Genomic DNA, 22822 nt, shown 5'->3' on the forward strand with positions numbered 1-22822 from the left:
ATAAAAACTTGTACCGAACACACCCTGAGTATTTGGTATGGAATGATGAGAAAGTGGGATGAAGAATATTTATTTACCATATTTGGTATAGGTATTGTGAACTTTGAACTACACAAAGGGAATTTTTTTTTTTCACTTAGCCTTTGGTATTTTTTTCCCCTTGATCTTGGATTCTCAAAAAGTAACATTTGATTCACTTTTTTCCAAAAAAAAAACGACATTTTGACCATGACTCACTTGGCATATTCAAAAAATTAAGGGTATTTTGATAATTTTCTTCACATTCCCATCAATGTTTTACTATCAACCAAACATAGCATAGTAAAATTAACCCAATTTTCTCTATAAAATTTTGGTCAACCAAACACTTTTTTGTAACTTATCCGGGATAAAAAAATTCTTACCAAATTTCTAATAATTTTTTTTTCTTGGTAAAAAAAAAAATATCTCTTATAACAAACGTCCCCTTATTATTAAAAGAAAAAAAATCTCTCGTTCCAAAAAAAAAGCTGTTGCAGTAGAAATTATATCGAAAGTCATATCAGCCCTTATTATTAAAAAAAGAAAGAAAAATGATAGACACAACATGTTTTTTTCTCTGCCGCTGTAGCGAGAGATTCATAAGTCCCTTTTACTTTTATCTTAAAAATTTCCAAATCTTGGAATTCAAAAGTTTTCAAAAAACTTTCAAATATTTTGAAGTCACATTTATTTCAAAAGATGAAAAGACAAAAATAAAAATAAAAAATAAAAATAGAAAAACCTTTTTCCTTTTAAAGAGAAAGGCTTTTACCAAAATCTACTTTGACCCAATGAGGCCCAAAATCTAATAATGTGGCCCAATCGCTCTCAGATTCAATGCATCACAATAAACCCTACGCCTTAACCATTCTTCAAATACATCTTCTTCTTCTTTTTTGGGTAAGAGTTTTCTCGAATTCCACACACAGTGATTTACATTTTCGTAATGGTTACTCTGAACTGTTATTTATGAACGTTGTGATTAAAACGTGTTTCAGATTGATTGTCAGTGATGGAGCACGGTTCGCACTCTGATCAGAGTAAATCTACTTTTTCTCTGGTTGATGAGGATCACACATTTGCAAATTCTGTCAGATTCACCTTAAATCAAGAGTTAGTAATTCTGGAAATTCTTATGTGACTATCTCTGTATTTTTCTTACAATTTTTTAATTCATTCAAATCCAAAGTACAAAGTGCATGCTGCAATATCAATCTTGTGTAATTTTCTTCTTTTTTTTTGGTTATCGTATTATAGAAGCAGAAATTTAGGCTATCATTATGATGAACAATCAAAAGTTACTTCAATGTAGAAACAATATTAGTATCTATAAAAGAAACATAAAGTGAACTTAATCCTTTTCATGAAACAACAAATAGGTTGACAGATCCCCATCCTCTCCTTTACATCTGTTGGAGAAGGAATAGAAAGTGAGATCATGGCATAAATCCCTGTTTATATTGATTTCAACCTATACTTTATTTGGTAGATAATTGATTAATCCATTTGCATGCTTGTTTACTTGAGTTTTGAGCCTTTGTTTGGTGTGCATTTTTTGAAGTGAAAAGGAAAGAAAGAAGTCCAAGGATTGAGCCTAACCCTTGTGTGGTATCAATTTAACAGTGGAAATGAAGAAATTTGGAATTTTAGAGTGATTGACTCTCTTTTTTTGTTTTTATTTTTGACTTCACACCTAAATGTTAGTTTTATTTGGCTGTTTCATATTTCTCCCTGTGCCTCCTTTCTTCCTCATCATGTGTTCAGTTCAATACTTCCTGTTGAGATGTGGTTATTAATGTTATTTTGCAGTCCAAGAGTGACATTTTGTGGGTACAGCATTCCTCATCCTTCAGATAATCGTGTTAATATCAGAGTCCAAACAACAGGTAACATTTAAAGTGTCTTTCAACTCTAGCGTTTATTATGGTGAATATAGTCTGCAAATTTCTGCCACAAACAAGTGAACAAATACATATTTTGTATTAATGCAACCACAAGTGCATGTACTTATACCATCAATTTCATATTCTGTTTTGCATTATAACATATCCTGCTAGACCTATTTATTTGCCAGTTTTGGAAGATGACATTCCGGATCTCATGAAACTAAAATTGTTGAAGCAAGTTACACATATCACTAGATCTCATGATACTAAAAAATTTTCTCATCCCATTCTGTATTTAACTTGAGATGATGTTTTTATGGACGTTATAGGGTGTAGGTAGTGCATCTATAATTCAGGGAAGAAATATTTTATTTAGAAAAAAAAATTAGGCTAACTCTGGGCATCCATAAATACCTTTCTAAATCAGATGTTTGCACTAAATTTATTGTTTGTTTGTTTGTAATATACTATGATATTGCATGAGTAATTTTCTTTACAATGCGTTGTCACTGTACATCTGTAGGGGATCCAGCACGAGAAGTGTTAAAAGATGGATGTCAGGATCTGATGATTATGTGCCAGCATGTTAGGAACACTTTTGATAAGGCTGTCAATGATTTTAAAATGACCAAGACTGTGGAGGATATGGATACCAAATAGTGTCTGTTCTAGACTTCTAGTTATAGTTTTGATATATGTATTGATATTTGATCTGGTTGTGTATTTTTGGGCTTAACAGTTGAGTATATAAACTTGTTATATATGTTTTCGGAATCCATGTTTGTTAGTGAGAATAATGATTTAGATGCATCCAATTTTGTATAGGGTATAAGGACCGATGTGAGAGCTGCAAAAGTTTTTTGGTTGCAGTGAAATGAGAGGTATAAACCCCTTTTGTATATGAATATTTATTTTACAAGGAAATAGTTATCTATTAGATGAAGCTGTCGCACGGGAAATATTAGAGTATTTATAGGGAGGTGGCTTTCTCCTCTGCATTTTTTCCAATCCTAAGAATGGAAGTGTCTGAGACCTCTCTTAGGCGATTTTCACCACATGAAGAACGAAACATATCATCCGTGACCATTGAATTACATAATACAAACATGAAAATGTACCACGAATAGACTCCATACACAATTGCAATTGTTCTAAGCTTTTCTATTTCTACTAATAATGCACTGCAAAATTTCTGAAGAGAATGAGAGAACAAAGGGAATGGCTTCTCTCAGCATCACATAGTAGTCCATTTTTCATTTTTCAGCAAACTTTGAAAAGTGAGAAATATGCTATTCCTTCTTTGCCTTTCTTTGTCTCTGCCTTTTATTCATTATCCATGAAAAGCACCCACATTGCATGTAAAGTTGCTCATCGTTCTCCCTATACTCGTTCACTTCTCTTATTGTTTCTTTTGTAGTCTCCCATGTTTCTTTATCCTTCTCTTCCACCTGCATATGCATTTGTACCTCACATCAATGTCATATTTGGTATCTTGTACTTCTCAAACCCATTAATCATTTTTGAATGTTGCTGTATTAGGAAACTTTAATCTGATTATGCTTTATTTCCTGGGAAAATATTTTTTTTTTTACTAACTATATGTAATCAAAGTTATTTGTATAATGTATGATTCAAGTTAATCAACTGGTAATCATTCTGTAAATTGGTATAAGCTATATGCAAGCCAAAATAAGGTGTGGCCCTGGCTAGGGGTGTAATGGTGCAGCTTTTTCCTAATTTAAGGCTACACATAAATCAAATTACTCTTTTATTGAAAAAATAAAAATAAAATAAAATTAAACGAACATTATTTTGTTTTTGTTTATTTTTTTGTATATATAGCATGTTTGTTTTAGATTGTAGGAGATTCGAGTACGATATTGGTGTCGGAGGTTCATTCTCGGACTAGTTTTTTTTTTATGTACAATAATGACACTCAAATTTGAATGTATGACCTCGCCCAAATTACCTAAATTTCTTACCACGGATTAGTCACTTTTTTGCATCCTTATATTCAAGTGTTTGCATTTTCAATGTAACAAAAATAGGAAAAAATTATTCACAAAAAAGGTAAAAAATAAAGTACATAGTAGTTACCGTTTTCCATGTCAAATTTCCTTGAAGTGACTATTCTATGATGCCCATATATCATTGCTATAATTACGGGTGTTAACAGGCCGAGTCTAGTTGGGCTTTGATTTTAAAAGATTAAGTCTGTGTTTAAATATGTCAGTTTGTCCTAGCCTGTTACTTGTTATGAATATGATTATCGGCATGTGGTCTGACTTATTTACAAACAATAAAAGTCTATCGGCATGTGGTCTGACTTATTTACAAACAATAAAAGTCTGGTTTAGCCTATTAAAAAAAATAAGATAACAAAATTTATTCTAACAAAATATATGATCAATAGCACGTATAATTCCATAAAGATTCATAAATTCAATGTGTATCAAAACAGCATAATATAGAACAAAATCATTCAAAAAGTCTGTTTAACCAATAAAATAGGGTGAAACGGATTGAAGAAAGAGGGAGGGCTATTATAAGTAATATAAAAAATATAAAATGAAAGTAAAAGTTAATATACTATGCTAGCCTAAGAGGCTCTAAGACTGGACTTTCGAATTAGAGTTTGAGGTCTTTTTGTTAAACGAGTTTTTATACAAATTCAAGCCTGGTTCTAACAACCAATTTTAGACATATAAGTCCAGGCTATCACGAGTCGGGTTAAATGCCCATGAAAGACCTCTGATTCGTTTAGCACCCTTAGCTATAATGCAAGAAATTGCCTAACATTATGATGGATAACTTAGTTTCCCTTCTTAACTATAGTTTTTTTTTTTTTTGAAACATATCATAAATATCTCTTTGAGGCGAATAGGCTCCCCTGGTATCTTTACAATCGTCGATTCTTTAAGTCGACTATGGAACTAATCCGAAGTATGGGACGGGTCGGGAATAAAGATTTTAAATCTCTTTCAAAAATGACATATGAGAATCTATAGCCTTTTATCCGCGGGGTAACTATCAAAATGCCATCTTTTCACAAAAGCATACCAAAATGTCATGGCTAAAGTTCCATTAGGTTCAGTGGGACATATTTTGCCATGTGGCAAAAAAATTTGAGTTTCACTAACTGACTTAACGATACTAGTTCTCAACATCACAGGCATTTCACCACATGGTAGAAGAACGTGAGTGACTCAGCCATCTAGACTCACAATATTGGACAAATCTTTGGTGCATTAGATATATCCAATTTGGTACATTTTTTTCACATTTAAAAAAAAAAATCGTCACCTTTGAGAAAAAAAAAATTCCCGCCACATTAAAAAGGTTTCTTCTTTTGAAAAAAAAATGTACCGAATTAGATATATCTGATGCACCAAATATTTATCCCACAATATGGCAAAACGTGTGCTGCTGGATCCAATAATAAAATTCTACCATGACATTTCAGAAAATAATTTTCTTGGCATATTGATATTTTTTTTTTCCATGTAGTGTCAAATTGATCGTTGTCCTTTTATATATAATCCTAATGAAGGATTAGTAGCATGGCAATGAGTAAGCATTTTCATTAATTACCCTCGACTACTCGATGGTAAAATGATTTACTTAGATTGAAGGAGAATAGTACAAGTATTTTAAATTAGGGTTTGCATTCTATCATTTAACATGACCACACAAACCTTTCTACACACAACATTTTGTGGACCCACATGTTTTAAAGAAAAAAAAAAAAAAACTACCGACACGCAAAACGAATTTCTATAACATTACACAGTCATTTCTCCTACAACATAACTCTTATAAAAATCTTTAAATTATTCAAAGAAGGAAAACTGGGTAGATTGAAGAGTTAATTTTGGAATTGCTTATCAACTTGTCAAGAAACTCTTTCATCACTCAAAAAAAAAAAGACTAGTGTACGTGTAGATAGCAGAAAACTTGGGAAAGTGTGAAGGGACCAATACAGAAAATGTTGAACTTAGATTCCAAAAATAGTGTAGAGTGGCATGTGCACATGAAACATAGAGAGGGACCAATATATCCAATACCCCACATTGTACAATCTAATTATATGACAACTATATTTGATTCTATTATCTTGGAAAACGCGCACCCCTTTGGCCTAGGTTTCTTCTTCCTTTTCGTGCATTTTGAATTGTAATTTTGAAATATTGAAAAATAAAGGTAGATTTTGCATCTGGTTTTTTAGTACTTCCTTAGCTAGTGATAAAATTTATAACTACCCTCCTAAAGGGATTTAATTTTGATAACTGTTACAATAAATTTTATTTTAGGACATGCTATTGTTCATTCTAGCCTTTAGATTCTTGAGATCCATCCACATAATGCAATTTCATGTTTTCTTGACTTTATCACGTGTCTATAAAAAAATAAAATCAAAGGTTGAAACACTAAAGCTAGAAAGAACACTGGAATGTTTAACAACAAAATCTTTTTTATTTTTTTTCATTTAATCATGTTTTAACATATGAGAGAAAATTCATGGCTTTCATTTAATCACGCTAGACAATATCAATGGCTTTCATAGTTTATGTATAAGAGAAAATTGATTCCAAAGCTAAATATCAAGGTCTTAATTGGAATATATGGTTTACCGATGTGATTCGAAATCAGATATATTTTATCGGATTAATTTTTTTGACAAATTATTTATCAATCTAAGCGAGTGAAAAATGCATGAAAAGTGTGCGTGTTTAAGTCGCGCATCACCTCAATGTGTGACTTAAATGTACATATTTCTCGTGCACCCGCATTAGATTGATAAAAAATTTGTCAGATGATTTCACCTTACATGGTTCAAAAAGCCAGATTCTAACCAACTCATTTGAAAAAATAGGAGAGAAAAAGAGAAATCTAGCACATACCTCTTCCTCAGAATTAGATTTGGTATTTGAACTAAGCGAGTATTCAGATAGCTTCATTGATCTCTCTATGATGGATGGAGTTAGAGCAATGCTGGAACTGTTTGAACTAAGATAAGGAGGTGTACTTTGAGTACCAGCATCTCTTGTCATTCCCTCCTTTTTCTTTTCTGAATAGAAAAGTCAAGTGGAATTGTTAAGGGACTTGAACTGTGTCAAAAAGTAAAAGCAAATACATAAGAACATATGGCTATGTGAACCTGGAATGTGTAACTGAGGAGCTACATCATCTTGTGTGTAACTATAAGTTGATGGCTTTGTGCAAATTTGTCTTGATGAAGAATAAACTAGAGGAGCAGACTTGTTAATTCTGTTTGTTTTTGAGTTTTGAAATGATCTTCCACTAAGAGTTTTTGCAGATAAACACTCCATTGGTACTTCTCCTGAAAGAGGGTTGCATATATACTTTTCTGCTTCATTCCACTTGGAATTCAAAGCAAACCCATCTGAAGATAAGCACTCCCAACTTTTATAACCTGACCTTGCTTGCAATGCTGCATTGGACCACCATGCAATTGATTGAAAAAAATTCAGAAAATATTGTAAAAGTATAAACCCTCTATGCTAAATATCAATGTGGTTCATTCTATGGTACCTTCAAGAGCAGTAGTGAAAGAATAAGTTGGAGGGTCTATTTCATCTGTAACAAAATTGGGAGTTAAAAAATAAATAATGAAATTTTTGAATTGGAGCAAGAGAAGGAAAGTACCTTTAAAAGGGTATCCAGGTGAAGAAGCAGTGCTAGAAATGGTTATGTTTGATCTAAAAGACTTTGTGTCTTCTCTAAAGCTTCTTATATATGATGCTGAGTACCTTCTGGACTTGGTGTTCTCTCTACTGATTCTAGCTTTCACTGCCCATTCTGTCAAATTGAAATCTGAATCATCTTGTTTCTTATAACTATAAGGAGATGATTGAATTTCCACTGTGGAGGCCATGAATGAGTTAGAATTGTTAAGGTCTATACTCTATGACATGACTAAAAAAGAGGCTTAAGAGTTCAAAGGATGTAACTTTTTTTGTCTTTGTAAGCAGTAGCTGGCATGTATATGTAGCTTTTGTTTTAATATGTCTCTTCCAAATTTTGCTCCTTCGCTATATGACATGGCTCAAGTGTCTTTCTATATTGCAATTCTATCTTTACTTTTATCCTTTTTTGGTCTGTGCATTAACTTGATTGTACTGCACTACTAACTTTTCTTATTCTTTGATGCCCATTGGGTGAGGTTTTAATCTTTCAGTTTATTATTGGACACAAAAAACACATTGCATATATACGGTTTTTTGTTAAAGCAAGACAAGATACAAATTTTTGGCACCACCAAACATGTTGATTAATTGATAAGAGATACTTCGAGTTTAATCAATAGTCTCGAGTTCGAACTGCTATTAAAATCTTGTAACAAGAGTTTTGTTGTTTCTATGGTCTTGTGTGACTCATGTTAATAAGAGTTTTATTACGTCTTTTTTAATTCGATTGGACTAATTTAATAATCGATGAACCGATGGAGAAATCCAAAACAAATATATAAATTTGGCTACCTTACCTGTAGTTCCTTTAATTAGGATGCTGCAATCGATGATATTGTAATCTATGGAGTACTTGAAATTCCACGATTGAGACAATTTTTAAAGAATAAACTAAATTAAGTTTATATTTGCTTAGCTTTAATATATGCTTTAAACTCATTTATTAAACATTTGTATAATTTATTGAAATTTGTTACGCATGAAAAAGGGAAAGCAAGAAATCAAGAAAACAAAAATTTAATTAATGATAATGTTTCTTTTGTATGAGGTCTTGACAATACTTTTTTTACTTACATTATGATTAAAAAAAATTTAAATTAAAATGAACAAAAGGTTATATCTCAAATAGATTTTATACTACATACATTTTTTCATGGAATGAATGGCAATAAAAGGATTCAGAGTTAGCATTGAAAATGAAAATAAAATAAAAATCCAAAAATAAAGTACGCTTAAGGAAATTAAATGCAGACTTAATGAAAAAATTCATCAACAAATATACACATCCTAATATAGAAGCATTTGAATATGTATTATTTATAGTTGTCCTTCACTTGAAGTAACTTTTTATTTATTTTTTCTGTAAATAAGTAACTTTTTACTTATTGATAACGTGATACAAACTTAGTAACCTACCCGAATGTAACAAGAGAAAATATTATTAGTGATCAGACCATTCCAACATGAATTGAGCTAAATTATACAGGATTGAAAGATGAAGACTTTGAGTTGTATGTTGTTTTTCGTGGGTTTGAGATGTTCACCAGGTATATGAAGGTGGTTGAACGCTTCTAGCACAATGAAAATGACTGGTGGGGGTATCTGCAAAGACACTTCGACGCTCAAATCAGTATCAATACTAGGTTTATGTTATATTCAATGAGAATCAGATGATCATACTTGAGTTTGTACCCTTCATATTTATAGCAAGCTTTATGCCACCATTGGTAGACGACATGCCTTTTTATTGGTTGTTGTGGGCTGCAGACTTTTTTGTTTCAACTGGGCCTTTCTGGTTATAAGTCTATATATTTGTCTGTCTTCCTAGAGTGGTGGCAAGCTAAAGCTGTCGTTGGTCTTCATGCACGGTGTGACTCAACTTGTTGCAGAGTCTTTCCTTAACCTTTAAGTTATAAAAGTCGGCATAATATGCACAATGTCTAACTAACGCTTCTTGCGCTACGAGGTTATTACTCCTCTTGAGCCCTTTCTGGGCCTTGAACCTTATGAGCCTACGTAATTATCCAAATCAATTGGCCAAATACATCCACAAAAAATTGTCAAAAAAAATTAGTGTCACTATTTAGTTAATAGTTATAAATTTGTGGAAATCTGATAGAGAAAGGCTTACATGTACGGGGTTACCCTTCTTGTTGTTTTGCACTTAAAAAGGCCAGCATTGGCTTACCGTGTTTCACATCAAAAGGATGTTACACCAGCTCACAAAATCATTAAGTTTTGTTTGATAAAACACAAAACCCTTCAGGAAACTTCCCCTTGGAGCTGCAATCAAGTAAACTTATTAGGGTCTGTTTGAATATATTTTTTTCAAAAAAAGATAAAAAATACTGTTTTGAATATAAAGTTTGAGAGTAAAAGAATAATAAAACTTGTTTGAGTATAGTTAAGTTTAAAGTTATAATTATTTATAAAAAAATAATTAATGAAATTTCATAATTATAAGATTGCCATTGTAAAGCAATTTAAAATTAAAAAGAAATTAAATTTATTTACAAAAATACCTCTAATGAATTCTCAGATTTACAATACTGCCACCGCAAAAATAGAAAAATCAAAAAATAACTTTATTGTTCTGCTTTTTTAATTTTTAAAACAGAAAAACAATCATTGTTTTCAGAATCATTTTTCAAAACAACCCTTTCGAACAATTTTTATTTTTATTTTATTTTTAAAAAAAACTCAAAAACTTTTTTTTAGAATAGAAATCAGACAGGCCATTAGTTCTTTTCAATGATAAACTTAAATATGAAAAGCTCACAAAGAAAATATTTCAGAATTTTTTTTTTCCTTTATATCCACGAGTTTATTGGTTATCAGATCTAATGTGGTTTGAAGTTTGAACACAATTGGATCCATATAAGTGGCAACAAGTCCAAGAAGCTTTTAGATCAAGCAGAGCACTGTGCCTATGATTAATTTAGACAATTGATTTAAAAAAAAAAAAAAAAACTGTTAAAATGAAGTTTCCTTTCTTGATCTTCTCCAAATTTGAGTTACATTTGTAACCTAACAATCCATCTGGAAATACTGCTGTTTTGAGAATGTGATAGCATTGTTGGGTTGTTTTCAGGATGGGCTGTGAAGTGATCAAAACAGTGGATGTCACTTGTCAAAAGAGTTGGAACTTGGAAGTGAAAGGACAATTGAAGGAGTGGAGTGAGAATGTCTTTGTGGTTGTGCATGTGGGTGCCACGTGCTTGCAGTAATCCTGCTGAGCCAAGGGTCCTTACATTGTGGAATCACTTGTCTTATGTAAACGCAAAGTAGGTATCAAGAAATAGATGTTCCCTTACCTTAGTTGCCAGCTCTGTGGTCCATAAAGTTGATTTTTTTTTAGTAAAGTTTTCCTGTTTTTTCAAGGAGATATGTTTCATCCCCACTTGTACTACTTCCAATGAATTATCTTATCTACTCACATATAGTCATGACCAATTATTAAGCACTGCTTTGGGACCCACAACCACATGGCTAGTCATCAGTATCACTGGTTTATCATTGTTTTCCTCTCTCCTTTAGTATGACTCGAACATTGTTCACATCATAACTGGGTAATTGAATGTTTGATATTAGTAAACATGGAAACTCAGATGAAAATTGGCAACATACAACTGCATGATAATTGTAAATTTCACTTTGCTACCTCTAATTTTTCCAATTTAGACAACTACTTTCCAGCTTCTTTCCGCTAAGCAAACCTTGAACACTATCTTCCCCCTAATCAAAGTCAGCAGAAAACTAGGACTAGAATGGGGGAAATCCATTTGTCAATTTTCTTTTCTTTTCTCTTTGTTTTGCCTTATTTTCTGCCTACTTTTCTCTTTTCAACTTTCAGGCTTATGAATGATACTTGCCTCAGCCACAGAATTCATACAGCCTTCAAATGAAAGCATAAATCATAATTAACAGGTAAAGCATACAATGCGTTGAGATTGTCAAGTTAAGACAACAGAACAAAATGGGCAACAAGATAACCCTCCAACTACACAACATCTTTCAATAATAGTATAATAGACAGCTAGAACAAGGAAATTGCAATCACATGGATACTATTCCAACAAGCAGAGCAATCCAATTGCCAAGATCATGCCTTTTCTATCGAACCCTGCTCAGTTCTCTGCCAGAAAACCTTGATTTCAGCCAACCTCCAAAAGATTGGCATCACAGTCAACATTCTCGTTGGAGGGATGTAGGCTTGCAGTTTACTGTGATAGGTTTTGCAGGACAGGTGGCTTTAAGCTGTTGAATAACGCAGATCCAGAATTTCAGAACTCCATGGATATTTAACCGGTCCCACCACCTTGTCAATCTAAAACAGGAATAAAAATAAGTATTAGTGGTATTCATTTTATATGAAGAAAATTGCAACTTCCCCTGATCTAGGATTCTAAAATAAGCAAACTTTGTCTTCAAATAAAAGAACCATCACAATTCAACTCAACTGACCCAGTCAAAAACGCAATGTTAAACAATAACATCACAGTAAGTGAGAGACAATTATCGGATTATGCATTCAGAGCATGATATATATTCTGTAATCAGGTCACATCATGTCATCGGTAACTTGATTTTCACAATGAAGAACCTGTATAAAACTGCATAGATCACTAGCAGCAACATACATACACTCAAGCAAGTTTCAAAAATCTGTGAACCCAGGAAAATTACATCACCAAAATTTATATACCTTTCAAAATCTCCAGTATCTTAAGGATGCACTATATGGGGAGGCAACCAGAGCACCTGACTCAATAATTAAGAACATACCATCCATGTTATTCCAATAATTTATGATGGGAAGTATAATTCAAGAAAAGAAAGGTGTTAGATCATGTTCTGCAACATTTCCTGTTTGGACAAAAATGTATTTATTATAACTAATAAAAGTACTTACTATGAAAGAGTGTATCCACGAACCATACCCGTACACATCAGAATGTCAAGGAAGCCAAGAATATTGATTTCCTAAAAACAAGCTTACATCAGAACTTTGTAGCATGTAAGAATTACAGGTCGGTGAGGTCACAAAGTACGAGGCAAAGGCTTACCATCGAAAAAGAAAAAAAATTGAAGCAGCTTCACGAAATTGCATATGCATATAGGCTTCCTGTTGATCATGGAAATTTTACGTGGTGGATAAGCAATATATAGGAAATATCAAAAGCAGGAACTGCTGAGAAGCAATCAAAAGTAGTTCTAGATCCCATGTAATAATTTATACTGAAACTAGAAGCTAAACTAAAAGGGTGGACTCATGTATGAGATTTCGACCATTGTGAGATCCTGCAGTCTTGGGAAGGGTTAAATGTAAACAAACTTACCCCCATTCATGGATAGGCTGTTTCTGTGACTAAAAAAATTAGACAAAGTAAGAAATACATGCAAAATAGCCTATAGCAATTTTGAAAGTCTACATATGATACACACGTCCCAAATAAAACCTTTCAAATTGCTCATATTACAATATACGCATAACGAGAATTATTAGACTTTACTGAGACATACCATAAGTAAGAACTTATTTTATTTTCTCTTTCCTTTTTATTTTATTATGGTTTGTCAAAGGAAGGAGGTGGAGGAAAAGATGCAAGTGTTTCCTTGGACTAGAATCCGAAAAAAAAAAAAAAAAAAATTAACATGACACAAAAAGTAAATATTACCTTGTCCAAGAATCAGAATTGAATTTGACGTTAGAGAAATGACATCTTGGATCTTTTCACTGGAGAAAAGAACTCGAATAACTGAGACAGACAGTAGAAGTTACTCAGGTTACGCACAAAATTGAAGAAAGAAACTCAAAAGATGTTCTAGGATCCCTAATTTGTACTGAAGAGAAATAGGATATGACTTGCTTCAACACCAACATTACATTTATCCCAAGCTAATTGGGATAGGTTTTCGACGAATCCAAATAAAATCAAGAACATATTGCAGGAAAAATAAATAAGAAAGACAAAATAAATAAATGAATATATGGAAAAAGGACTAAAAAGATAGCCTAAAACATAGGGGGGAAATCTATCCTTCCAAAATGTTAATAACTTTCCTCCACTCCATCCTAAGACAAATCGTACTCTAATCTATTTCTCACTCCATTAAATCTTATTTTACTACCTTCCCCAAGTTAATAGTTGCAACAGACATTTGTATTGTTTGGTTCAATATATTTGTCCTATCGCTGTAATTAGTTAGTCATTGTAGTGGTTTGAATGCTGAGTCAGCACTTGTGTTTAGCTTTCTTAGGAAGTTGTTTGTCTGAGGTCTACAAATATTCTCTATAAATATATAGGTTTTGTGTCTGTATGTGACTTTTCATCTTTTCAAAAATAACATACATGTGTACTACAACTTTCTATCTCTCTCTCTCTCTCTTCTACTTTCTCACACTTCCCCACTTTATCTCTGACAACTAAATTTCGGCAGACTTCTTCCTTTCTTTATGTCTCGCTCTTGGTAACAAATTTTTGTTCTTTCTGACATCTAGTGGTCTTCGAAGAATATGCCCAAACCATCTTAACCTACGTTTTCTCCTCTTTTCGGCAACTAATCTCAATAATATCTTTCGTCGAATATCTTCATTTCTTATCTTATCCATCCTTGTATGACTATCCATCCACCTTAACATCCTTATTTCCACGACTGTCATTTTATGCTCATTGTCATATGATAGGCCCATAGTTACAAGTGTAAATACAAGGAAAGGCAAGCAAAGAGCATGTGGATCATGCACAATAAACTAGTGGATAACGTGGACAACTCTTTTAGTCTGAGTTATGCTAGGAGAACTCTGTTATATTAGGAAGGGAGGAACACGTAACGAGGTAGGAAGATAATGGGAATTGTTTTGGGCAGCTTTTTGCTGATAAGGAGAGACTGACCTCTCAAAGTGTCAGGTATCACACTGTTTCATCTATTTTCAGGAGAATTCAATACAATTTCTGTTTCTCTTTTCAATTTTCATTACTTCGTTTATTGGTACCTATCATCATGCAACCAACTCTCCCAAAAACATAAGCCGTCGGGTGAAGGCACATAAATGGTTTTATTATATCTCTCGACACGCTTCTTCATCCAAGAAACCTTTGGGGGCTTTAAACGTGGATAATACATAGGCTCATTGTCTTGAAATTTAACTTTTTTTATTAGAAAATGGGGCTACAAAAATCAAACTCTAGGTTGCTTGGTCATAGGCTCTGATACCATGTCATGCAACCAAATCTCCTAAAAGCTTAAGCTATTGGGTGAAAGCACATAAAAGACTTTATTATATCTCTTAGCACTCATGTTGTTTTTATGCTAGCCAACATTCAGTTCTCTAGTATTGCAAGCCTTACTCCCGTTCTATAAAACTTTTCTTTCAGTCTAAGGGATTTTGTGATCGCATAAAGCGCTGATCCACTTTGTCATTTCATCCAACCTCTCTTATACTATGACTTACATCTTTATCAATTTATTCCCCCCTTTTGCAATATTGATCTCAGATATCTAAATGCATCATTCTTAGGTAGCTCCTGTCTAAGTATATATGAGAAAAAATATTGGACCCCCAAATGAAGTTTATGAATTTTATGGGCCTTTAAATAAAATTTATTCATCTCACCTTTCATATTTATTGAGTTTGGGCTTAACTATTCTTGGACTAAGCAATTGTAAAAGTACATCTTATTTTTATTTTTTATTAGAAAAAATAGCATAACCATTTAGAGACCATCTTTGTTTAGCTGTAGATATTATTATGCTACAAGTCAAAATTTGTGACAAAAATAAAGAGGAATTGAGTTGCTATCTAGAATATCAGTATTGTTGTTGTTATTCTTTCTCAAGCTTTACAACAAAAATTTCAAGATATAGTGAATAGTTGCATTTAATCCATTCTAGAAATGTGCTGATTGGAAATTTGAGAGATGTGTCAAGGGAGATAGTGAAAAATATGTGGTATCATTTTTGTCAATAACATGATATTGAAGTTCCTTACTTTAGTACTTAGGGCACTCTCATCACCTAAAAAGATCAAATCACACAAAGCTTCATTTGAGTCGAAATAGTTTTAGTTACAATAGATAATAAGCAGTTACAACTTGCAAGAGTTGAATAGCAAGTTTAATACCGAAGCAATGAAATTATTGACTCTAAGCTCTGCTTTGATTTCTAAGTGTACTTATAAAGGTGAAATTTGTTTTAATAACTTTAGATATTAATTTTCTAAAAGCATGAATATCTTAAAAGAGAGCACATTTTCAGTGCAACGGGAGTACCTACTCCCTTATCAAAAAAGGGAAAAAATGGGATATGGGTGAAAATAACTATAAAGGTAGGGGTAATGTAAATAGGTTACTTTTTGCCATATTTGGGAAAGATGTATCGAGAGCTCGGTACTCCCATAGCACTGAATATTTCCGTTAAAAGGTACATGCTTAAAAATTTAATTTGTATAAATCATTTATTTTGGTGTGTCAAAAATTTTAGTTCAAGCTGTGCCACAACTCATACTTTTTTTCCATTCAGACTAGCATAAGCTGGGAGATCATGGTTATGGAAGTTTGTGAACCTGGGAGATGCAAAAGCTTTTCACCACCGTCATTTCCATCTGCTTCATTTATAGCATTTACCTCATCCATTATAGTGAACATGTGAACAGAATGGCATCCATCTGATATCCAGACAGTCTGGGATACTGCAAGATAATAACTGAATTATAGTTTGTAGAGAAAAAACAGATGCAAACAGAAATATCATGGTCTTGTACAATGGCAAAGATTAAAGTTTTTTTCTTTCTTTCTTTCTTTTCCTTTTTTGGATAAAAATACATTACAGCTAGTAACTAAAGGAACGACTATAACTTTAACATTCTTCTGTTATCTAAGTGCTAATGACTTTCTGAAGCTTGATGTTTGAACCAATCATGAATGTACATTATAATCCTTCACTCTCCTGTCATTGTCGTTTGAACAAAAGGTTATACGACTAGAATATAATCCTTCATTTCTTTTTTATAGTATAATCTGTTATATCTTTTGAATCCTTGTTTGGAATGAAAGTGACAATAGAATTAAATATGAATGAATGTTTTTAATTTTGAGTAATTTTTTATGTTTGTAGACTTCGTTGTAGCGGTTATACTGCTACCCGCTATACCGTTATTGCATTTTTGAGGTGGACTGCTATCGGCCGCTACCCACTATTAATAACTATGATGTCATGTCAGTTGGTAAAAGCAAGTCTCCTAAAGTAACTGATCTCTCAATCTGATGCTTAAGATAAAATAAAAGAGAAATAAGATTTTAGTATTTCCCTTCCCCGTGTCCACTTAACCTTTTCTAAACAGAGGATGATTGGGAGAAATTTTGTCTCCAGGCTGTACACTGGTTCCGTACAGTGTGATTACAATCAATTACCAAACTAATTGGAAGCTAATCAGGACAAATTATAAAACTGAATAACAGCTATTAACTACAGTTGTGACCATAATGACTGATATAATATTCTAAGTTTTAGCATGGACACGATTACTGTCAATACCATAACTGATGGAAGGATTTTAATGGAATATTTCACCCCACCAAAAATAATTCCATGTTTCTGGATTTTGCCAACATCAACATAAAATGTTTCACTAAGAAAGCAACCACAAATTAAATTTCTTAATATATATATATATATAAAACAAGACAAAGAAAGTGACACTTACGTGTAGATACATCAGGAAGAACAGCCAGACTTTTCACTTTCATAATATGAGGCAGCTGCCTCACATGACCAGTGATATCTACTCCTATGCCAGAATTTGACAGGCATAGCAAATATAAATCTCCATGTGAATCCAAGATCACAAACATCCTCCGGGACAGAGCCTGAATGGAAATAGCTTTTACAGACATGGATACCTTTGCCATGGATTTGGTTTCAACTTCATTTTCCTTCAACGCCACAAAACATGCACATGCATTGCTGTCATCCTGTTTGAATTTAACATTTGTCTGCTTCACTGAAAGTAAACAAAACATAGATTAGATAATATACTGAAGAGCATCGGAAACAATTTAAAATTATACACAGCATTAAGTAACCAGATCATAAGATGGCTGTTTGACCCTTCAGGGGTGTTTGAATGGTGTTTTGCGCGTTTAGACGCCCTTCAAATTGTTTTTTGGTGTGTGTATTTTTTTTTGTGGGGGGTTGTCGAGTTTCGTGGCACTCATTAAATTCTTATTTCTGAAAACTAGTGCCACAGGATGATGTCCGCAGCATTGTTTAAAGTTCCATGAGGCTAAAGCAAAGGAGTTTATTATGTTAGCTCTAACCACAGACAATCCAACAGCAACAAGTCCAGTTATGGAGAAAAGCATAAGGAAGCATAAAAGCCTGTTTGCAACATCAATAGTCCTGAATGGAAAAAGAACAATCAACATTCCAACAAGAGGAAAAAAGGCATTAACAATCAAAGTATCCACCCCTGGAAACAATGAAGAGAAAATGGATCCAATACCATTATACCAGAACCACAAGCCACCAGCAATGAAAAAACACAAAATGGTGTAAACCAGACCAACATATGCACCAAAACAACTTCTCAATGACTTTGTTGCAAGGCTTGTAAAGCTCACCTCTTCAATCCCATCTTCTTCCATGGTGGCAGAAAAGCTAAGTTCTTCTACAAGAATGATTGAAGATATTACATAGAGCCAGGAGAGGAGAATTATGATTGTTGAAAGAAATGGGCCAGATTTAATTGTCAAAGCAGTTAAATCCAGGAGTCCAGTATGTAGCTTAGTAGGTCCAACAATGTCAGAAACAAACTCATACTCGAAGTTAAACCTACTTAACTTTTTAGATGGGTCCCACAATGATGGACCTCATCAACTAGTGAATCCTATTTAAATTTTATTTTAATTCGGTCTTGGGATGAGGAACATCCAATTAGATTTTCAGAACAGTGCCCCGGACACCACCCTGCGGCACCGGTTTTCAGAAAAAAAAAAAAAATTAACAAGTGTCCTGGATGGGTGTACGCGGCATTCATTAAAAAAATAAAAAATAAAATATTAAAGTTGTTACTTGGGGGCAGGGTGCGGAACTCAACGCCCCCACTGGAAAATAGTTCGAAGTGCATACCAAACGTGCAAAAATACCATTCAAACACCCTTAAATGGTCAAAAAGCCATCATAAGATCCCTACAGATCTACCTGTAGAAAATTACAGGGAGATAGTAAAATTAGATGTCTACTCTACAAGCTAGTGGTTCCATTTGTAAGACAAGAAATTCAAAATACAGTCAGCAGTTAAAGATCTGTTCTTAATATTTAGTTATTTACCATCTAAAACAGCTTGATATTAAACAAAAGAACATAGCATTGCAGCCATATCCCAGAAAAAATAAATTACTAAAAAATTTGTAAGCAGAAAATTACATATAAAAATGTAAATTTAGCCAAAGTAAGATATTTCACTACGAGTAAGCCAAAAAAACGCCATGCTTTAATACATTTAGGCTGGTGGTATCAATGATCATATTGCATTAATTATTGTTAGGCAACGACAGGGATGATAAAAGAACAGAGGTCAATACCCTTTAGATTCCATGATTGAAAAATGCCACATGTTTCAAATATGTAGTTGCTAAATTCTAAAACTGCATTACAGTTTGCAGTAAATTACTCATTGATTTATGCATAACCTAAAAGGTACAGTTAAATGGTCTTAGTCAAAGAGCTGAGAAATTGTCCAGCAAATGAAGGAACTAATACCAACTAATGAATTCACAACTGGGTAACCACTGGAAGCCCTCTTTAAGTTTGAACTAACTCAACTCTTTGTGCTACATATGCTATAGAGGGCCCATTTCAATGGTCTTTTCACAAAGGTACTTCTTTTCAGCAGACATTTTACAAGCAGAACTATTTTGAGTTTGAATAGAGTATGAAATGCATTTTCTCCGTTGTTCAACAAAGTTGTTAGAGAAGAGTGCCATTATTTTGTTTCCAATCAATCATTGGAATTTGGAAATATATGCAGAGTGCTTAAATGTCTTATTGCAAAGGACTAATAGCTGATTATATAGGTGAATATAATGATAGCTTTCTTAAGAATCAGCTAATGTCATTGTCAATCACTAGGGTTAGCTAAACATTCAGCTGCTCCATCTTTTCCGGGATAAAGTGGTCTTCTTAACCTCCTTATGGTGATGTCTGTTTAAGAGAGGTTTCTTGGTTGGACATTCAGAGAGACTGGCAAGCTAAACCCTTTTGTTGGTACAAAAAAGTTTAGAGGTAGAGGAAGGGAGGGTACCCTGTTCACATGCCTCCATGAGGACTAGCAAGTTTCACTTAATCTAAACAAATAATCATGATTGTTTTCTACACTTGAAGATTTGCATAAACATATTCCTTGCTCAAAGGACATAACTCCACAAGTTGTCCTCACTTTCCAAAAATTTGGAATGTTTATGTATTCTTTCCTCTCTCAATCCATGATAGTTAAAGCTAATTATAAGTTTAATTAGAGGGAAATAAATTACAAATGTAATCAACACATAGCATCATATCAAATACCAAATGTACCATATTCAAAACCAATAAATAAAAACCCCATTTACTTTTCTCCCATTGTTACAGAACAAAATTCTGCCAAGGACGTAAGTTACTAAAATCAAAAATTGGTTACAATACAGTACCATAAAAATAAAAAAAATAAAAGTTAATGCAAGTACCTACCAACAACACCGTGTCTTTCAATTTTCCCCTCCAAATCACCATTGCAGGTTACCTCCACAACCCCTTCACCACCATAACGTTTCCCTCCTCGATCTCTGCCTCCATGCCTCCCATGATTATCACGACCAACAACAACACCATTTGGCAGTTGCTTCAAATTCGAATTCGAATTCCTCACTCTCTTAACCACCCTTCCTTTCACGAGCCGCCGCAGACCGAAAACCCTAACCCCATTTTCTTCCCCAAGAAGCAAGAACCCAAACGAAATGCTAACGGACCAAACCGGCCTCGAACACTCAATCACAGCACACCTTATCAATTTCACCCTCAAACCACCACCATCATCACCATTATCATCATCATCACACATCTTCACGGCGAAGACCCACACCTTGGAGCTCGAAACGGAGTACATGGCGAAGTAATTAACGGAGCCAGCGAGCTTGATCGAAACCCCATGCTTGGAATCGATCAAGACCCCCAATTTCGGTTCAAATCGAAAACCCTTATTGTTGGAGCAGAGAACGTTTTGCACTCTGGCGAAAGCGTTGTTTTTCTTGTGCAGAATGTAGAACCGGAGCAGAATCTGCGAACCGGAGCGGTGGGGTGCGGAAACGATGAATAACACCGATGGGGTGGAATTAGGGTTTGTGTGGGATTGTTGTAGGAGGAGGAAGGTGGAGGAAGATGAAGGAGAAGGGATTAGGGTTTGTGGGGTATGAAGGGAAAGAGAAGAGGAAGAAGAAGAAGAAGGAGAGAGAGGGGAAAAAGAAGGGTAGAGAGAGAGTGAAGAATCAGAATGAGTTAGGGCAAGAGATAGAGAATTGGGTTCAAAAAGAATAGAGCATGTGTTTGAAGGAGGAGATGAGAGAGAACAAGGGTTTGGGAGAGTTACCTTTGAAGCTTGGACAAGAACCATTACAGTTTTAAGAGAAGGGGATTGGTACCCTACACGAACTTTGAAACCAGTGACTACTGGGTTTGTTGTTGTTGTTTATGACTTAGAAGAAGAAGAAGAAGAATGAGGAAGAAAGAAAAGGCATTGATTTGGTCTTTGGTTGGTTGAATTTTTTGGTTTTGATTTATTTATGCATTGTTAATGGTAATTGAGAGATCCAAGGATGGTTTTATTTTAATGGTTATTCAAAGTAAACCAATAAGAAGCTAATGAAGGAAACCTTTGTAGTTTTTACAATTGTACTAGTATTTTTGAAATTTTGATTGAAGCAAAGTTTGGAGTTCATCTAAGAAATCAGAAAATTTTACTGTATATATTCTTCATGATTCTCAAGAATAAATATGTTTAGAGTAGTATCTTGTTTTCTTTTTCTTTTAACACAAATTTTGTGTTTTCATATTCATTCGATATGAATGTTGAAAAGAAGCAATATTTGATAAAAGATAAAAAACAAAGTGATTATCTCTGCAATCCAAAGTGATTATCTCTGCAATCTTTTATTATTATTATTATTATTATTATTATTATTATTCATTGCTTTATCAAATACTTGATTTATGTGCTTGGTTATGTAAAATCCGCTTTTATTAAATCTTTAGTTTTTTTTTTTTGTAAACATATCTTTAGGTTTTTATACCTACGATGAATCGTCACTTTAAAAAATTTAACCAAACACTTTCGACACTCATCAGTATTTCAACACGCCTCGCAAAACTCAAAAAAATTTAAAAATTGCGTTGCGTCTCATTTTTAATTGTAATTATTAGAATTACGACTATCATTTTATTGAATTTAATAAAAATATTTGTGGTATTTTATATTTTTTACAAAATTAATGGATACGATAAATTTAACCTTATTTTTTATTAAATTATTGAATATTAAATATAATATATATTATATAAATTAAAAATATTAATTAATATCAAAATGAGTTATAATATGTCAAAATCTTACCTTTTTAAAAATTACCCGAAATGTCATTTCATGTCGCGATGCAACATAGTTCTACACTTGCTATGATTATCTCCTTCTTCTTTTTTGGATACGATCCCCTTCTTCTTCTTCTTTTTTAATTTTCTGTTTCTTTAACTGAATAAGTAGTGGAAAAGAATTATTTTAAATGATATACGTAGACTCCATTTAGGATTTCGTTTTTGCCAATATGTCTTTTTTTTGGTAAACTGTCAATATGTCTTAAATAATAATATAATTCAATTCGTCTGTGTGTTTTTTAGTACAACAAGTTCATGGAAGTTAAAAATTAAAAAATTAAAAAGGAAAATACCAACAGATAAAAAATTGAAAAATAAGAAATACAAAGGGAGCACCGAATTAGATGGTCCATATGTCTTAAAAGTTTTTCTCGTTAATGACACTTCCCTCGAGGTGAGTATATTTAAGAAGAGGAGAATGTTATTAAATAGGGTTTTATGTTTCTATCTTCTACACATTTACATAAAAGTGTGTGAAGTCTATTTTGTTTTCTTTTCTTTTTTTCTCATATGGCCCTATAGGGA

General features: G+C 33.2%; 3 protein-coding genes across 3 annotated transcripts; 1 reads left to right on the top strand and 2 right to left on the bottom strand.

Moving 5' to 3' along the window:
- The first annotated feature begins 933 nt into the window (after window positions 1-933).
- Window positions 934-2830, top strand: LOC133307820 (uncharacterized). Its single transcript, XM_061508382.1, has 3 exons — window positions 934-1134; window positions 1831-1907; window positions 2431-2830. The coding sequence occupies exons 1-3, from the start codon at window positions 1034-1036 to the stop codon at window positions 2565-2567; spliced, it is 315 nt and encodes a 104-aa protein (XP_061364366.1). The 5' UTR covers window positions 934-1033; the 3' UTR covers window positions 2568-2830.
- A 304-nt stretch (window positions 2831-3134) lies between these two features.
- Window positions 3135-7803, bottom strand: LOC133307821 (uncharacterized). Its single transcript, XM_061508384.1, has 5 exons — window positions 7575-7803; window positions 7461-7505; window positions 7066-7359; window positions 6809-6975; window positions 3135-3355 (listed from the first exon to the last, which is right to left on the bottom strand). Exons 1-5 carry the CDS (start codon window positions 7801-7803, stop codon window positions 3197-3199), a joined length of 894 nt encoding a protein of 297 aa, XP_061364368.1. The 3' UTR covers window positions 3135-3196.
- Window positions 7804-11543: 3740 nt separating this feature from the next.
- Window positions 11544-21397, bottom strand: LOC133307809 (uncharacterized). The gene is made up of 8 exons (XM_061508368.1): window positions 20345-21397; window positions 17322-17618; window positions 16182-16307; window positions 13294-13374; window positions 12682-12740; window positions 12528-12598; window positions 12321-12376; window positions 11544-11942 (listed from the first exon to the last, which is right to left on the bottom strand). The coding sequence occupies exons 1-5, from the start codon at window positions 21261-21263 to the stop codon at window positions 12712-12714; spliced, it is 1452 nt and encodes a 483-aa protein (XP_061364352.1). The 5' UTR covers window positions 21264-21397; the 3' UTR covers window positions 11544-11942; window positions 12321-12376; window positions 12528-12598; window positions 12682-12711.
- Between the last annotated feature and the right edge of the window lie 1425 nt (window positions 21398-22822).

Source organism: Gastrolobium bilobum, unplaced genomic scaffold (assembly GCF_033153095.1).
Source record: "Gastrolobium bilobum isolate Gb01-03AN ecotype WA unplaced genomic scaffold, APGP_CSIRO_Gbil_v1 utg16143, whole genome shotgun sequence".
NCBI classification, from domain to species: Eukaryota; Viridiplantae; Streptophyta; class Magnoliopsida; order Fabales; family Fabaceae; genus Gastrolobium; species Gastrolobium bilobum.

Excerpts from the sequence above, each read along its gene's own strand:
- LOC133307820 (XM_061508382.1), top strand. The coding sequence starts at position 1,034 with ATGGAGCACGGTTCGCACTCTGATCAGAGTAAATCTACTTTTTCTCTG. Across the intron at positions 1,135-1,830 it reads AGATTCACCTTAAATCAAGA|TCCAAGAGTGACATTTTGTG; the intron begins GTTAGTAATTCT and ends GTTATTTTGCAG. Across the intron at positions 1,908-2,430 it reads TATCAGAGTCCAAACAACAG|GGGATCCAGCACGAGAAGTG; the intron begins GTAACATTTAAA and ends GTACATCTGTAG.
- LOC133307809 (XM_061508368.1), bottom strand. The coding sequence starts at position 21,263 with ATGGTTCTTGTCCAAGCTTCAAAGGTAACTCTCCCAAACCCTTGTTCT. Across the intron at positions 17,619-20,344 it reads TGAAAGACACGGTGTTGTTG|TGAAGCAGACAAATGTTAAA; the intron begins GTAGGTACTTGC and ends GTTTACTTTCAG. Across the intron at positions 12,741-13,293 it reads AATTCTGATTCTTGGACAAG|GAAGCCTATATGCATATGCA; the intron begins GTAATATTTACT and ends CATGATCAACAG.
- LOC133307821 (XM_061508384.1), bottom strand. The coding sequence starts at position 7,803 with ATGGCCTCCACAGTGGAAATTCAATCATCTCCTTATAGTTATAAGAAA. Across the intron at positions 6,976-7,065 it reads TCCTCAGTTACACATTCCAG|AAAAGAAAAAGGAGGGAATG; the intron begins GTTCACATAGCC and ends TTTTCTATTCAG. Across the intron at positions 3,356-6,808 it reads AATCTAATTCTGAGGAAGAG|GTGGAAGAGAAGGATAAAGA; the intron begins GTATGTGCTAGA and ends ATGCATATGCAG.